The sequence below is a fragment of the Rhodamnia argentea genome, chromosome 3 (genome assembly GCF_020921035.1).
Source record: "Rhodamnia argentea isolate NSW1041297 chromosome 3, ASM2092103v1, whole genome shotgun sequence".
Lineage (NCBI taxonomy): Eukaryota > Viridiplantae > Streptophyta > Magnoliopsida > Myrtales > Myrtaceae > Rhodamnia > Rhodamnia argentea.
The window spans coordinates 2,403,941-2,421,237 of NC_063152.1; the positions used below are offsets into that span (position 1 = coordinate 2,403,941).

Consider the following 17,297-nt stretch of genomic DNA (forward strand, 5'->3'; position numbering starts at 1 on the left):
CCAAAGAAATCGTATGCTCGGGGAAGGAAGGGAAAATATTCAGTGGTTTGCGACCGCCATGTCACTAGCTGATGTGGTGAGCATTTCTCCGAATAAATCCGCTTACAATTTGACACGTGTCTCAAATGAAAGAAAAAGTGAAAATCTTGTTTTTCTTCGTCTTCCTCCTCCATCCAGCCACCACTTGCTCTTCCATCCTCATTCGACGCCCAGCCACCCCGCCATGGTGCTACGCTAGCACGAGTTTTCTCCCTCTGCCTTGGTTGCCGCACCTCCCTCATGCCTCAAGATCTAGCTTGGATGTTCATGAAGGAGACCGCGAGCTTGACAGGAAAATAGAGGGAATTGCTTGGCCTGACGGAGGCCGCCGCCACGACGACTCCGACCCTTGAGGAAGCTGACCACATTAGCTAGCGACGTGACACTTGCAAACTGCCTCTCCTCATCCACAAGCATGCCCATCTTTTGTTGAGCTGTAGTCCTGCTCTGCAAGCTCATGTGCAGTTTATACTTTCATGGCAACCCATCATGTTCCGACAAGAGCCATGTGACTTTCGCCACAAGATGAACGAAAAGTTTTCGACTGATTTGAACCACAATGTTATTTTATTGGACTTGAACTTGAGTTTAAGATTTACAAATGTAGTCTTATTCGAGCCAAGCAAAACCAATTCATGACCATCTTTACCATCCTGGGAAGATGGTAAGAGAGACCACCCAAAATGCAAACAACAACACATTTTCTTTTGTTCAATAAAGGACATTAATCTTTGTCGTTCTCACCCCGACATGTTGGATTTTCTCCATATAAAATTGCAACGCCATGACAGGTACAGCTTTCCAATAGTAGCTGCGAAAGTCTATCAAACACCTCATAGAAAGACCCTACCAACTACAATAGATGTAGATGTTTAGTTGAATAGGCAACGTTTGGTGGAAGGCCAAAGGGAACTCAAAAGGAGTTGAAACTCTTAGATCACCCAAAATTATGCAACTAACCGAATACAAGCTTTACGACGAAAAAAACAAAAACCGAATAAAAGCTATATTTTCGTTTCCGCTCCTAGATATATTTAAAAAGGTATGACATATCTTCCAATTTAACAAAATTCTTACATCCATAGTTAAAATGGCAAAAGCCAAATCCACAGCACAAAATTGACACTACAGTGCTTAAAGGGAGAGGGGTTGAAGTTGTTATACAAAATTGATAAATCCAAGCAGACACAAGAACACACGGGCAAATAGATCTATCTAGTCTCTCCTGTCCAAATTTCTAATTCTATACAACCAAAACTACAAGTATCTTTCCCTCCTGGCAAACTATACGGCGACACAAGCGAAAAATCATTTACAGCTGGTTAACACGGAGTTTATCACATGCATGAGAAGGCGGATGCTGTTCGCTTCAGAGGCAGAGAGGGTGGGGAGATTTCGATGATGTCCTAGTATCTGGTACACCTGTTCAAAGATCGGTCTCACGTGCACTGCAATCATCGGATCACCTGGGTTGATGACGACTGCAACTTCTGTCATCCAGCTCACCTTCCTTGGTGTTTCCTTGCTCATATCACAAGCCAACTGCTGGAGAAGAGCAAGAAGCACTCCCTGGCTCAATGGCAACGGAGAGATGGACAAGATCTTCTGCAGATCAACCTGGCAATCCCAGAGTAGAGTCAACCATATAATATAGCTTCCGACTCATTTTCTTAGCAAACACACACCATACGAATCAGGCACTCGTAGTCACTGCCTCTTATTTCGGGCTATCGATAAAATGTGACCATGGAATAAGAAAAATATGAGGACGCCCAATAAAACCCTTCACATCCAGCGTCATTAGCAGAAAAGCACCAAAAACCAGACAACCTAATAGTTCCAAGCCAAACATGTAAACTCGTCAATAATCCTTTCGCTTACTACATTTGATTCGTAAGGAAACGGTGTAAAACCCAACTATAGAACAGGTAAAGAGAACTTCATGGAGGACTTTGTAAATGAAAAGGATATCAGGCAAAGACTAAATAAAAACAAGAAATTGTACAAGCCGACCGGGATCACTTGAAAAAAGAAGTATGAGTGAAACCCCTAATCATTTCGCCTGTATTAAATATTGACACAAAGAAGCAGCAGTGTGCCTGCTCATCAGTTTGCTTTTTGTCCTTTCTCGAGAGTATACATAGCATAAAAAGTAAGATAGACGAAAGTTTGAAGACAACCCAACAGTGCAGATGCTAACATACCTGACTACATAGCCAGGATACTATTGATACGTCACTTTTGTGTAGGGCTGCAGTAAAGGCTTCTTCATACTTGTTCTCTGCTATCAATCTGGACAACTCTTTAGTTGGATCAATTGGTGCCTCCGCCTGTTCCATAACATATTAAATATTTGTCAGGAATGAAAGTAACTTCAGATACGGAAGCACCACATGCTTTATAGATAATTATCAGGTAAAAAATGACTCATTTTGGTGCCTATTTAAGGAGAGAGTGGTTTCCAGGAACATACAATATCATGCAGACCGGGCAATGGCCCGTTACTCAACTGAGTAACCAAGGGGTTTGCAACATTAGAACTTGCACCGGCAGTTGCAATAGCTAAGAGCTTGCGCTGGCCCTCAATCAATTCTCCACTTAATGTCTGAGTAATCGAGGAAGCTGAACTGATGGCATCCTGCAGTACCACACCCACACCACTTAAACGGTGTATGCTATACAATAAAAGTACTAGCAAAAACATAGCCATATGAAGACCGCAGCACAAAACATGGTTTCTTTCCTATCAATTCTGTACGTATCAATGAGAAAGTTCCATGATGACACAAGAAGAAGGATAACTTAAGATAGACGAGTGAAAAATATTCCTATAACGCACAACAAAAACAGAAACAATGGCGAATTACGTATATGAAAATACCTACCCTTAAAGCAATGGCCAGGGGAGAGTGTGTAGACTCAAGTTGCTGCTGAGTGGCAGTGATATGTTTCATAAACCCTTTTTGAAGAGTTGCATCAACTTGCTCAAACATTGATTTGCATGACAACTCAAAAGCAGGTATTATGGATGCTTCCAAGCTGGATCTTAATGCCTCCTGAAAGAAGAAAGTTCATTTAGCAAAGTTAGAATACTATTGCAGACAATTTGGAAATCAGGATAAACCACAAAATTCTCTAAGAAACCAAAGCCAGAAGCCATGATAGATCGATAGATACCAGTGCCAGAAATGATTTACCATCGAAGTTGAGAAAATTAATGCAGATAAATTATCACATGATCTAAAATCCAGACCATAACACTTTTTGGTCATACAATATATAATCATTTCTTAAAATAAAGAAACCATTCTGGTACATTAGAAACAAACAGCAGAGAAATCCACACAATACATCACAGCCATATCAGCATTCAAGGGAAGAGAAAAGAGCAGTATTTTTTCTTAAAGCAATCATCTATCCTTGAAAAGTTCCATACATGAAGTAGTAATATCAATTTCAGGCCACATAGATTTTTCCTCATTCTTTAACCACAAGAAGCCAGGTAACTCAACGCAAATCATCACTGAGATGTAGTAGCCTTAGTTATATTGATCAAGTTTGTTCCCAACTAGTTTCACATAGAACCTCATAGAAGATATAAATAGCTTCCCCGTCAACGTAGATACTGGCCGAATTTTATTAACACAAGCACACACAAGCTGTTAAAAATGAACTTTTGGGTAGTTGAAATCCCAACTGGACCACAACATTTGAGAACCTTACGCTCGCAGTGAAGGTTAGCTCATACTTTTAACTCAAGCAATGAAAATCATGCCAATGGTGACTTATTTAAAGGAAACATAGGCGACGAGCAAAGAACAGATTGATAACGGCAAAAAACTTGCAAGCACTGCAAAAGATTCTTGGAAGAGTTTTAAATTGCAATTACCTGGAGAGCCTGCTTTCCATAAGTCTGAAATTGCGATTGAATTTGCCTCCCTAATACAGCTTCTAATTTGGAGTTGACCGCCTTCTCCAGCTGGCTAACTGTCTTATCTCCCACTCCTTTCTGAATAAAAAGCACAATAAAGCAAATTTAGAGACCTAATTAATGCTTCGTGGCAATCGATGCCTTTCACCACAAAAATAAAAATAATATGGTAAGGCAAGAGTTGCTATATGGCCTCTGGTGACATGAAAAATGCTCATACCTGGAATGACTCCGTTATGGCCACTGATATGCTCTTCTCAATACTTGGAGTGACTGCACGAACTACAGATGGTCCAATTGCTGCTATTTCCTTCTTTATAGTTTTCTCCAGCATCGCCGGCAAATCCTTGTTCACAGAGTTGGTGATTAGATTTGTAATTTGTTGGGTTCGGTCGCGCTCCAATTTTTCATGTTTAGCATGTTCTTCTTGGAAACGAGCCCACAGAGCATCAGCATTTGCTTTAACAACTTTCTCCATGTTTCGTCCAAGAGATGTTTCCAGTCTTCTACTCTCTTTGTTAAATGGGACAGACACAACTGTTGCCATCTGCTTCTGCATTTCCTTTTGCATGCTTATTAACTGTTTCATATTGAAAAGCAGCCACAATCAGCCATCTAGAATAACGTTCCCTTCTAGGTGTGAAAAAGGGTGGTTGCTCTGGCAAGGTTGTATATGCTCATAGCAGCAAAGTGGAAAATAGTATCCATATGAATGAGACATGATCTATGTTAATTTGATAGTGTTTGGCTAGTCCAAAAGCTACTAAAGATTCATCTATAAAGTAGACTCCTCTGTCTCATATTCGTAATTTGTACAGCTCCGCAAATGAAGTCTCTATCTGTTAATATCCGAACTTGCTCCCTTCTGTCCAACGTAACTGGTAAAGCTCAGCAACTTAAGTTTGTAACTCGTTAATATCCAGACTTCCTCCCTTGTACCTAACTCTTCTTTAGGGAAAACTGAAAGGAAAACCAATCACTGGAACAGATGTCAGAGACTCTCTCATGTATTAATTTTAACTTTAACAGATTGTTTCCACTATCAGCAGAATTCCCCCATTTCATTTTCGAGGAAGCATCGAACTTTTGCTCAATATTTTAACTTATACTTGGGAAATAAGGAAATGGAGATTTATACACAGAAACTTCATGTGTAAATAGACATAAGCCGGAAAAAGGAGGGCAGGTATGGTGTACTACCACAGAAACGGTGCAAAACAGCAGAGAGGGTAAATTGTTATGCATATCAAATGCCTAAAATGGAATTACTACAAGTTTATACACTAAAGGTCACACCACAGTATCATAAAGGCAGATGTATTAACAAAGAAATCAGCTTCCCCTGAAATGCAGACGTTAAATGTGAGACATTTAATAACCTGAAGATGTCACACCAACATCATGATACACTACAAACCATGAAAACAATTTTTGAGGCACTGAAAGCCCATTGCATATGCTTGCATTTGCAAACAGGCCAATGCCAGCTGAAGCTATAAATATATCCCAGTTTTTATCACCATAACAATATTGGAGCTGATAGCTCACACCAAGGACAGAAATTTCAGAGAAGATAAGAAATCAGCAGGTAAATCAATCTCAATCACGTAATGGAATTACAAGGATACAAAGGACCTTCAACAAATAAATATCAAGTCATCACAAGCAAAACACAAAATTAAAATAGATGCAAAACCATCACAAGCACACTAAATCAAAATCCATCCCAAAACCTAGCCAATACAAACAAAGAGAGAAGCTCTGGCATACCGCAGAAAAAAGTAAAGTATGAATCTTTCATGGACTCATATAGCATAAGAATTAAAATAAAAAATGCAGGAAGTAGTTGTCATGTAATCGGTAACTATCCATGTTGCATAGGACCCATTAGGATGAGCTCAGAATAGTCCAGTGGATGGAACAAGAATTGATTACCTGGTCAAGGGACTCCTGCATAGCTAAAAACTGTGAAAATGCAACATCTGCTGATGGGACACCTGAACTACTGCCTGGGTCATTTGATGAATCTGTGGAGTTGAAAGGACTTGGGGATGTTGAAGATGGGCCGGACACTAGAGATGTTTTTCCTTTCTGTCTTTTGCCTTTAGAAGTTGGGGCTAAGGACTGGGGAACAGCCGCTGGAGTTTCTGATTCACCAACCTTCATAAAAGCATTGTTTGTCATTCCTTCATCACTGTTAGTGGGAAACTGATCCGGAGGCTCACTAACACCAACATCATTAGTCTGATGAGCTCCTTCCGTGCTGTAATTATCAACACGACAATCTCTCGCCATCTGAATGCCAAGATCAGAAGCCTGAGAGTAGAAAGACTTCTCTTTTTGTTCAGCAATAGTTATTTGAGATTCTCCATGGAAGCTGTAATCATCATTCTGATCAATTCCTGTCTCCCCAACAACTTTAACCTCAACCTCTGTGCTTGTTGTGTCATTATTGACGACCACATCTTGAACCTTTGCCTCTCCCATGCTCATACCTTGACTAATTTGAGTCTCAGAGGAGGATGGAGCCTTGGATAAAATTTCCGATGGAGTCACAAGATGAGTTGGATGCTTAAAAACCATTGGAGGATCTGGAACCATTGGTATATCATTTGAGACAACACTTTTGTCATCCTTCCTCAAATCATCACATGGAGCCGGTCCATCGGCACCGGTCTCCAGTATCCTATCAGATGAATATTCAACAACCGGCAGATCGCCAGCATGATTAGGGAATGCAGGACCAGGCTCAAAGCTACCTACTGGAGTTCTGAAGCCAGAGGACATCCGAGAAATCCTAGGACTCAAAGGAAGAGGAGGAGAAGCACTGTGGATTTGTTCAACAGTTCTTGGAGATGGCAAAGCACTTAGCTTTGTCTCTAAGCCAGAAGAAAGGGTCTCAGGCAAGGTAGTAATTTGAGAAGAAGGCACTCTTACAGGGGGTGCCGCTCCAGGGGCACTACCAGCACTGCTCGAAAGCACAGATGGAACCAAAGTGGCATTCCCTGATGTTATCTCAGAATGCTTAGTTCCATGAGACATTTCCAAGTTAGCAAAACCATCGGGATTGGCAGCATCAAATACACGAGAGACATTAGATTCAGTCTTCTCCAACTCGGTGTTATCCAAAGGTGGCGGCAGGCATTGTGACAAGGCCAATGCATACTGCTGAATGGCTTGTGTTTGGACACAATAAACCTGCACAATGTGTTCCCCATCTGGCAAACTCTCGCTAGTTCCAGTGATACTCAAAATGGGCATCGTAACTGTAAATTCAGCTACATAGTCCATGCGGGTTGCAGCAGGATGAGGCCCATAATCTATATGCACTGCATATATAGCATTCTTCTTTGCGTTCGCAAGTAAAAGAAGCCCTGCACGAGGTAATGCCACAACTTGATTAAAGAATGCATCTTCAACCCGGAGTTCACCGGAACCCTTTAACTCCAGGGTCTGAGTACATTGCCAAGATTCAGAATCACTAGGCAACAACCATCCCTCTTCGAGGGAAGAGGTCCATATCTTGACTTCTCGATTCACCGGACCCTGCAAATGATATAAAGTAGTGCAAGATGTAATCAAATCTTAGGAGAATGCATTAACTTGGAATTCTGATTTAAGAAAGGCCACACATTCTGTCAAAATTAGAACTTATTCTAAAGAAACCAACAATTGAGGCAGAATGAAAGCAGGGATCATAATGTCAATAAAAGATAAGCTCACCCCTGTGATGAGAACGATGTGATCTGGTCGATGGGGAGCAGTCAAAAAGGTGACAGAGTTGACGGCATGACCATCATGAGGCCTCAGAACTGCAAGTGGCAATGGCTTACGGTCTTCCCAAATTTTCACCTGTAAACAAAGCGCTTCCGTAAGCAAATCTCATATAGCAAGAAAAATCCGCGACATGATTTGATGACCCACACATACAAGTCTAAAAGCCAAGCCCATTAATTAGGTCAACCGATAGAATACCTGCCCAGTTTAATCACCTTGTAACATTAGGAAAAAAACACTGTGCTATAGCAACCAAACTGCACCTACGTCAATAAATTACCGAACAGAGACTATTCTGTTAAAACATTTTCTTTATGAGGCAACAATTGCTAGCATATAAAAGCCTCTCCTCTCTGAAAAAGTGAATGAGTGCTTCAATTCGTCATTCACCAAAAAACATGAGAAAGTCTTTCTCGTCCAGGAGGTTTGATAACATTACTATCTCTTTCGATCCCAAATAATATGCGCAGCTTCTAGAAACAACAGGGATCTATCACACCAGTATCGTTAATATCATCACTTCTATCACCACAAGACTCTCAAGTAAAAAAATTGCATGTTAGAAGTAGTGGAGGGTAATTCATAGTCGTATGTGCTAGTTAAACCTGCCTAAGATGATACATTTATGAGGGTAAGAACACATATGTCATTCCATTTTCAGGTTAGCTGCCTCAGCTATTCAGCATCCATTCAGACAAGAACCCAAGACGCGAGTCTCTTCAGATATTATTCCTCTTGACAACTTACAGAATAAGCAAGAGAGGGACAGAGTCACTATCAGCAACCAGGGGTGCATAATCAGTCAAAACATAACAGACATTCAACATAAAGATTTGTTATTGTTTATCAGGATAACCACTAGAATCATTTTGGTTGAATCTCTCCGAGCAATCTAGATGAAGTAGGTATCTTTCTATTCTAAAACCAACAAAAAATTTCCTCTTTCAAAATCCAAAGGTCCCCGAAGCCATGCAAAGCTAGCAAGCTCACCACAAAGACAACTAGAATACCACAATGCAGGACCATAATCAGGAGTAAAGAAATATACAAACCGTTCCATCCACTGAAGCTGAGGCCAGTCTGCTTGTCATCCATTGGCACATTGACAAATCTGTAACTACTGCATCATGTTTACCAACAATCTGGATCCCATCCATTAGCTTATCCATGGAACACTTTAGAGGTTCCTCAGCTGTGAACGATTCTGCTTTACCAACTTTTGTTGTATCAATCTTCAGTATACGGTTTCCAATTGCAACCATTAAAATTTCCTGCAGTTTTAAGTAAACAAAAAAAGACAAGTAAACTAGCAAGTCAAAAGATTAGAACAAAAACCAACAGAACAGGACCTGGATAGCAGATAGCTCTTGTAAAACTTATAACCAAATTCTTACTTGCTTGTGAGGATGCCAACATAGTCGTGGATGCACAGGTTCTTCCTCTCCCACAATCTGAACGGCAATGACAATTTTCCCCGAGATTTGAGCCTTCTCCTCTTCATCTGCACCTTCATTAATCTTCCATACGAAGATCCTCCCGTCAATGCTCGCACTGCAAGAGTTAAAATTTAGCGGCACTTCAATATATACCCGATAAAGCAGTTTTTCTTATGATTGTCACAAATTACCTGGCCAAAAGGTGAACATCCTCAGCAAAGAAAGCCATATCTGTTACTCTCTGAAAGGGAAAAACGAACAACAAAAACCTAATCAAAACACAATATCCGAGCAAAACTGAAGGGACAAAGAGGAAAGTTCAATTTTTCCATTCAACCTGTACTCTTCACATGAGGGAGAGTGATGCATTGCATAAACAATCCATGAGAACTTATGGCATCAAGAGAACTTACAACTACTCTTAACAATACAGAGCATACAAACTGAACACCAATACAAGGAAGCAGGGAGATCGCACCTGTGTATGACCACGCAACAAAGACCTTAGCGCGGTATTTATATTGAGAACCCTAATATTCCCCATCTTCAACCCGTAGCATATATAATTCCGGTTGACGGCAATCTGACGGCCCAAAACCAAACCCGGATCCGACACATACTTAGTAATCGGAGTGACCTCAAGCTGAGGCTGAACTTCACCCTGTAATCTAACGTCGATGTCATAAACCAAATGATCACCGATCAAATGCCGACCTTTTGGCAGCTTACTACTGAGCATCCGAACTGGCGTGCCGCACTGAGCCGCTGCAAAACCGGACGGCGGGGCCGAAGGAGCCAACAAGTTAAGGTTCGCGTGCACCACAAAATCAGGTGGAGCAGACGGCGATGGGGCAAAGGCCGCCGACTGCGGCGCCAAATCGGGGGGATTAGGGTTAGGGCTCTGGGTGCCCAGGAGAGCCATCAACCGGGCGCCGCTCGAATTGGGGTCGGGCGACGGCGAGGTCGGGGCAGCGTACGACGAGATGGGCGACCGCGGGGGCGGCGGCTGGTGGAGCTGGTGCTGGAAGAAATGGAGCTCCTGCTGCGGGGGAGGCTGCGGCGGAGGGTACGGCAAGTAGTGGAACGGGAGAGGGCCGGTCGGCGGCGGGTAGGAGCACGAGGACGTGGGGTACGGAGGCGGGGAGGACGGCATGACCGGGTGGTTCGAGGAGGGCCTGAACAGCTTCTGGAGCTCGAATTGCGGGTTCTGCTGGGGATTGTTGGGGTTACCGGGCGATGCCATGAAAGGTGCTCGATGAAATGACTGGGAGGAAGAAGAGAGTCCTGCCAATCGTGGGTAGTGGCGAAAACCAAGGATTGGGAGGTGGGTTTCTCGTTTTTTATACGGAGAGAGAGATTCAAGGAAGAGAGGAGGGAACAGGGATCCGGCGATTGAGATCGGATTCAAAGGAGTCACCTTTATCACTCCTCTCGCCTGTGTCTCGGTGACCCAAGCCAAGTGACCAATCTCGCACAGAGAGAAATAGAGAGAGAGAAGAGAGAGAGAGAGTATATAAAAATGGGGGAAGAGAGAGTGTGTGTGCGTGTGTTATTTGGATCGAAGTTGGAGAGAAGACGTAGAGCGAAGTGGAGCATGGACTGGGTGGGGGCCATGGCAGAAGAGAAGACAATGGAAAGTCCCAATGATGATATTATCGTCATTTTCCCCTTCTTTCTTTCTTTTCATTTTTTCAATCGACCAACAGTGACATCATATTTCTTGTCGAAATAAGTAATATTATTCGTGAATCGTATCGGGCAACATAATGTGAACATCATTACATTATAGCTTCAGATGTTTGTTCTTTTCTTTTCGATTCTATTGCATGAACACGATGTAGAGGGCAGATGCCGTGTGTGATAAACTTCTGTTGTCTAACGAATTCTCGAGTTGGCGCCTCTTCGAACATTTTCTATAACAAGCAATTTGGCTATTGTAAGTCTCTGTGTAGTCTTTTATCCTTTCTCGGTAGATTTTAGTTTGCCGGCACGAAACAGAGGAAGTCCAATACAAACCCAGAATTAGCAGCTGGGGGGGCTCGTGAAAGAAATGATTCAACCGGAACAGCATCAAAACCAAACCACACAAAGAGCTTCGACATAAGGGACACAAGCTCAAGCTTTTGCATTGAACCGACATGGAGACAGCGAAGAGAATGCTATCAAATTGAGGAGCAACATCATCGTAAAAATAGCTGTATTTCCCCTGGCTCTCCGAGGGAAGTGGATAAAAATATTCAAGGCCAATTTCAATAACTTTGCGAAGCTGGACAAAAATTCAGCGAGTTATATCAGCAAATGCAGAAATTAATGATGCTTCCGGTTCGATCGCTCAAGACCTTTGGACTCTACCTGGACCCGAAACACAATAAGCCTCCGCCATCAATGTAAACCCATAAGCTAAGATGGCTCGACGAAATAAATCTGAGGTACATGGAATTCAACATACGTGGGTTCCTCCAACAAAGGAAGTCGCCTTTCAAATGCATCGTTGTCCAATCCAACTCTGAATTACAATCCCCGATGACACGAAGTGCACCAGCAAGACGAAAGAAAGATGATTCTAGGCTGTCTTCGTGAAGGGGCAATCGAACAGCAAATGTGATCAGGAGCCAAGCCACATAAGACACAAGTGGCTTCCACTGTCTAACCCTGTCAAGAGTTTGCAATGGTTGTCACATGCCTTGGACGTGTTTCGTTTTAATGTTCTTGAAGACGATAAACGATGATCATGAGCATGGCGTCTGACTGAGCGTGCGAGACCTGTAAGACATGAGCCACATATGGGTAAATTTTGACGAACTAATTTCTTCTTTGCCTAGCCGTCCCAATCAGACCAGAACAGAACCATTCATGCCCCATACAGAAATCATGGATAGAATTGGACAAGGAGTTCTAAATTAGGAATACCAGACCTCAACGTCCTGGTCTCGGTCCTGCTTATGGATCCAGGTCTTGCCTTATCAGTAGAAGCAGCCAAATCGACAACCACACCCGGAAAAACTCCTTCCACGGGAACCAGTCAACATAGACCGTTGAAAATAAAAAGAGAAGCAATACTCCATTCGAACTAAGTGCAATAAACTCAAAAGATAATATGTGATATAAAAAAGAAGGTCCATTTACAACAGAACGGACAATGGATGAAGAGTTTATCATCTATAATTCAACTATCTTGCACTTAACATTAGAAAATGAGCCAGAACAACTTTACAAGTTATGTTCTCAGATGACAGATGATCTCAAGGTACTTCGAGATAAGAGATTGAAATTAAAAGAAGGCAATGATGCGCACATCGGATTGTCACATCTAACTGCAACAACCTCCGCTTTGAGGTGGACCATCTCCGCTGCCTGAAGGTCCTTGGATTCCGCCGTATCCAACTTTTATTCCGTAAGACTACAACAAGGACCAACCAAGCAAAATAAGTTAAAACCAGCAAAGCAGAGAAATGAAATTCAAGACACTTTGACAATGTAAATGCAACGATTCCAGGTCCTTGCAGATATTTTCATTCTATGATCTGAATGGACATAATTACTTCTTTTGATGTTTTATTTTAAACATAGGTACAGTCTTAGACCTCCAAAGTCTCCCCAAATTTCGGAGAGAGTTTACCTCATTTAAGACATCCAAAACACCATCCTGGATTTTCTTGTAGATTGTCGAGGCTGTCTTGATAAATGCCTACGAAATTTCTTCAAATCAGTCGTCATCGTAAAGAAGCATCTGAACGGACATACATGAGGAAATATTATTCTCTTTCTACAATGTAAAATCAGGACATTTCTCACCTCTTCCACATTTTGAGCAGTTTTGGCAGAGGCTTCCATGAAAATCAATCCATGCTCTTTGGCAAACTGTTCACCTTCCTCTGTGCTTACAGCTCTTCTGTGAGCAAGATCACACTTGTTACCAATAAGCATAATCGTCATATTGGCATTTGCATGCTGCCTTGCGTCCTCCAACCAACTAGCCAAGTGATTGAAAGTCTCTCGCCTGAACAGTACAACAAGCAGTACTGTGAAGTCCAAACCCTCAATCTGTGATATGTCAGGATAAATGACCTACCAAATAGAGGGCATCATAAGACTAAAAGCATCACTACCCCACTGAATTTATATACTACGAATATATTTTGCTGAGAGTTGTCAGCTGACTCAAGAAGACGTGCATCCTCGCACTCCATCCATTCCTTATACTTACTAGATAAAAATACCAATAAGAAGGCCTCTTTTCCTCTCATTTTCCTTTCAAAGATCAATGCAAGGCTTCTGAAAAGCTAGAGTGGCTAAAAGTGATATAGTTAACGTGCAACCCCCTACGCGCTCCTTCCCGCGGCCCCTCCCAATCTATTAACAATATTTGTCCATATGCAACGGAAACTAAAGCTAGAAAGGGACACTAATCAGAATTACTCTCTCCTCTGAGAAGTTGCTCAGTCACAGAAGTAGTAAAAGTAGACAAGTTCAAGACACCTTGTGATGTCATAGACTAGCAATGCACCGGCAGCCCCCCTGTAGTATGATCGTGTGATAGATCTGAAGGATTCTTGTCCTGCCTGGCAAAAGTATTTGAATTTTCACATGAGATAACATAACAAGAATTAGACACTGGAGAAATATATCATGACAATACAGAATTCCCTACTTAGTTTAACCGTGTTATCAATTTTATTAGATGGGGAGACAAAATATGACAAAGGACATGGGGGCTTGACGAAAGCAACAATGATGCAAGAGCCAACAAAAAACCAGCAGCAAACAAGCCAGTGGGGCATCAGCAATTTCTCAAATCTTAATGGAGCCCCTCACAAACCGGTCCTTCTTTGTATTGAAGTGGAAGAAGTTACTTCATTCAGCTGCACAAAAGTCAAATTTTCCACAGTTGCAAAACGATTTTTACACCTGGAGTTTCATTCACGGTGCTATGCAAATACAGCAATACACAGAGTAGAGCTAACCGACCGTATCCCAGATCTGCAGCTTAATCGGTTTGTTGTCAATAGTGATCATCCTCGCCCCAAATTCAACCCCAATTGTCAAATCATGCACGGGCTGGAAACGTTTGTCGGTGAACTGGAGAAGAAGACATGATTTCCCCACGCCTGCAGAGAACAAAGCGCAACGACAAAGTAAACACACGGGAGATGCTGAAAAGACGCTTTAACTTCACCGGTACCAAACTCCCAGAAATCATCAAACGCCATCATTAACCCAAGCAAGGACGACGAGCCATCAAGAGGTTCTCAATCCATCCTCCACGTTGCGCCAATCAGAATAACCTGAAAAACAAAGGGACCGAAGCTACCTAACCCCCTCCTCATCGCGAAGGCAACACGACGGACAGCGCAACCGGGAAGAGACGATTACCGGTGTCGCCGATGATGATGTACTTGAAGAGGTAGGCGTAGGACATCGTTCGACCCCAGCAGATCACGAGCCGCAAGCCGCGAGAGAGGACGAGACGCCGGCGCGCAAATCGGAGAAGCGGAAGCTCGGATCGTTACGAAGTTGAATTGCGAGCGCGCGTCGCGTACTTGAAGGGGAGAGAGAGAGAGTCGAAGGAGGGTCGCCTCTCGGTTTCGTGACGGGGTTTTCCGATCCAGCAGAGGAAACGATGATGGTGTCTCCGCGCGTAGATCCTCGCTGTCTTCTCCTGCTTCTCCGCCATTCCGCTCCCCAAAGGCGAGGGAGGGAATAGTGAAAAAAAAAAAAAAAACGGGGGCGCTAACTAAATTTAATTTCTAGAATTTACCATTTTTCAATTATTCAAATTCAAGGGTGCGTTTGTTTCGCCTATAATTTCACGATATTTGATGATATGTGGTCGAAATTGTTATATGATATTTGCCTCTCATTTGGAAAATGATTTCGATCTCGTGATTTTATCTTAATCTAAAAAATAAGTTATAATTTATAAATTAAATTTTTTTATCAAAAATTTTATTATTTTTGTTAATTTTTTTGCTGTATTTTCTTGGTTCTTCCATTCTTCCTCCTCGCATCGTCCTCATCCGCACTCGCTGGCCTCGAGGCGAGCTCAAGCTCGTCAAGATCTTGCAAGCCTCAAGTTCTCCGGTTGACCACCGACGCCGAGGCCCGGTGAATGGGGGTAGAAGAAAAAAAAAAGGGAAAAAAAGAAAATAAATAAAGTAAAAAACTAAATTAATTTACAAATTAAATTAATTATAAAATTAAAAATATATAATATAAGGGGTGATATCATTAAAAACCCCAAACTAGTACATTTGTCACAAATATACCTTAAACTATCTTTTTACCAAAATGTCACCAAACTAGTACACATGAGATAAATTTATCCAAAACTATTTTTTTAACCATAATAAATTTCAAACTCTACACCTAAAATAAATTTACCTCAAACTATTTTTCTTATCACACTAAACCCTAAACTAGCACAAATGAGATAAATTTACTCAAAATTATTTTTTTACCACCAAAAGTCTCAAATTGGTACACATATGATAAATTTACCTCAAATTATTTTTTTGATAATCAAAAATTTCAAATTGGTACACCTTTGACAAATTTACTACAACTTATTTTTTTGATTGTCAAAAACCACAAACCAATATACTTGTGACAAATTTACCCCCGTTAAATTGAGTTAATACCATGAAAAACCCAACTAATACACCTATGATAAATAGAGGATAAAAACTCCAAACCGGTACATCCATTAACCGCCATATTTAATCCAATTTAGCAATTTTATGGTAAAATTCAATGAAAACTAATGGATGGTAAATTTTTCAGCGGTGTGCCGGTTTGAAATTTTTAGTGGTCAAAAAATCAATTTGAGGTAAATTTATCGTAAGTATACACATTTGGGGGGTTTTTGGTGATCAAAAAATTAATTCATGATAAATTTATTACGGGTGTACTCGTTTGAAATTTTTGGTAGGAAAAAATATAGTTTGGAGTAAATTTATCATAACCGTATTAATTTGAAATTTTTTATGATAGAAAACATAATTAGGGGTAAATTTGTCACATGTATACTAGTTTGGAGTTTTTCATGATATTCACTTAAATATAAAATATTAAAAAGTTGAAAAATAAAAAAATCTGAGAGGTGCAATTCCACAAAGTGTTTTTACCTCTTTAGATTTAGGAACTCACTTTCTTAATTTTGTGCATCAATTTTCTGTTGACTAAGATATTTTCGGTAAACTAAATGGGTGAAAGTTCAAAGAACTAATTCTTGAAAAACATTTTCATTCAAACAAACGCACCTTAAGATAATAATTTTCATCATCCATGAAAAAATTAAGATTTAAATTGTTGAACATTATTAATTGATTAACTATTTTGATAGATACAAGTGATCATGTCTTAGGAAAATGTTTATCAAATTATACATTTTCTACAAAATAAACGGACTAATGAACATACAAAGTTTTATAAAAATTATTCCTTATGGACATAGCACATCTCACGATACAAATACGTTTGTCAGTATGTCTAGAACGATACGTACAAATATTCATTGAGCATTTTGACTAAAGTAAAAACTTTATATTAGAGGGGACGAGATAAAAACGAAAGGGTCAAAAGAAGAAATCTTTCCAAATTTTAGTATGGGGATGGATGAATTGCCTCATATTACGTTGGCAACACATATGAATTATCAACATATATGATTCCTTCCGAGCAAGTGAGCATGAAATCGACTGCACGAGACTTATTCAAAATTCGATCTACAAAAGGAGAAATCTATTGAAAGTTTTAGGATAGGGGAAATTAACTCTTTTCCCTTTCATAATTGGCAAAGTGATCCCTTATGCTTGTCTTTTGATCTAGGAAGCACGGACACTCTTCGAAACCTCCCGTGTCGTGTCAAACACCGACACGAGTTCGGCGTGTGGTCAACAGGTGTTAGACATTGGACACATGATTAGCGCTTCGGACACGCCAATGACACGCAAGTCCAATGTCCCGACAAGGCATTTCGACAAGCACGGATCAATTTTGAATATTTTTAATAAATTATGGGTCAAAATATAAAGTTATCAAAAATATATATACTTTAATCATATACCTAGCCGTCCGAAAATTAATATACTCAACCAATCCCAAAAAAACGTAAT

General features: G+C 40.9%; 2 protein-coding genes across 2 annotated transcripts; both read right to left on the reverse strand.

Moving 5' to 3' along the window:
• Window positions 1-1,070: 1,070 nt before the first annotated feature.
• On the reverse strand, window positions 1,071-10,737 carry LOC115752402 (enhancer of mRNA-decapping protein 4-like). Its single transcript, XM_030690555.2, has 12 exons — window positions 9,662-10,737; window positions 9,375-9,424; window positions 9,142-9,298; window positions 8,800-9,018; window positions 7,694-7,822; window positions 5,906-7,516; window positions 4,191-4,550; window positions 3,929-4,048; window positions 2,925-3,095; window positions 2,513-2,677; window positions 2,244-2,369; window positions 1,071-1,656 (listed from the first exon to the last, which is right to left on the reverse strand). Exons 1-12 carry the CDS (start codon window positions 10,424-10,426, stop codon window positions 1,348-1,350), a joined length of 4,182 nt encoding a protein of 1,393 aa, XP_030546415.1. The 5' UTR covers window positions 10,427-10,737; the 3' UTR covers window positions 1,071-1,347.
• A 1,506-nt stretch (window positions 10,738-12,243) lies between these two features.
• LOC115752410 (ras-related protein RABB1c-like) lies at window positions 12,244-14,761 on the reverse strand. The gene is made up of 6 exons (XM_030690571.2): window positions 14,557-14,761; window positions 14,152-14,291; window positions 13,663-13,745; window positions 12,979-13,183; window positions 12,803-12,871; window positions 12,244-12,583 (listed from the first exon to the last, which is right to left on the reverse strand). The coding sequence occupies exons 1-6, from the start codon at window positions 14,600-14,602 to the stop codon at window positions 12,494-12,496; spliced, it is 633 nt and encodes a 210-aa protein (XP_030546431.1). The 5' UTR covers window positions 14,603-14,761; the 3' UTR covers window positions 12,244-12,493.
• Window positions 14,762-17,297: the final 2,536 nt, after the last annotated feature.

Bases quoted from the DNA above. Each gene is read 5' to 3' on its own strand.
- LOC115752402 (XM_030690555.2), bottom strand. From the start codon at position 10,426: ATGGCATCGCCCGGTAACCCCAACAATCCCCAGCAGAACCCGCAATTC. The intron at 7,517-7,693 runs GTGAGCTTATCT...TATCATTTGCAG, and splicing joins ACATCGTTCTCATCACAGGG to GGTCCGGTGAATCGAGAAGT. The intron at 1,657-2,243 runs GTATGTTAGCAT...TGGGATTGCCAG, and splicing joins TATCCTGGCTATGTAGTCAG to GTTGATCTGCAGAAGATCTT.
- LOC115752410 (XM_030690571.2), bottom strand. From the start codon at position 14,602: ATGTCCTACGCCTACCTCTTCAAGTACATCATCATCGGCGACACCG. The intron at 14,292-14,556 runs GTAATCGTCTCT...TGTTCTCTGCAG, and splicing joins CATCATCATCGGCGACACCG to GCGTGGGGAAATCATGTCTT. The intron at 13,746-14,151 runs GTCGGTTAGCTC...TACTTTTGCCAG, and splicing joins AGCTGCAGATCTGGGATACG to GCAGGACAAGAATCCTTCAG.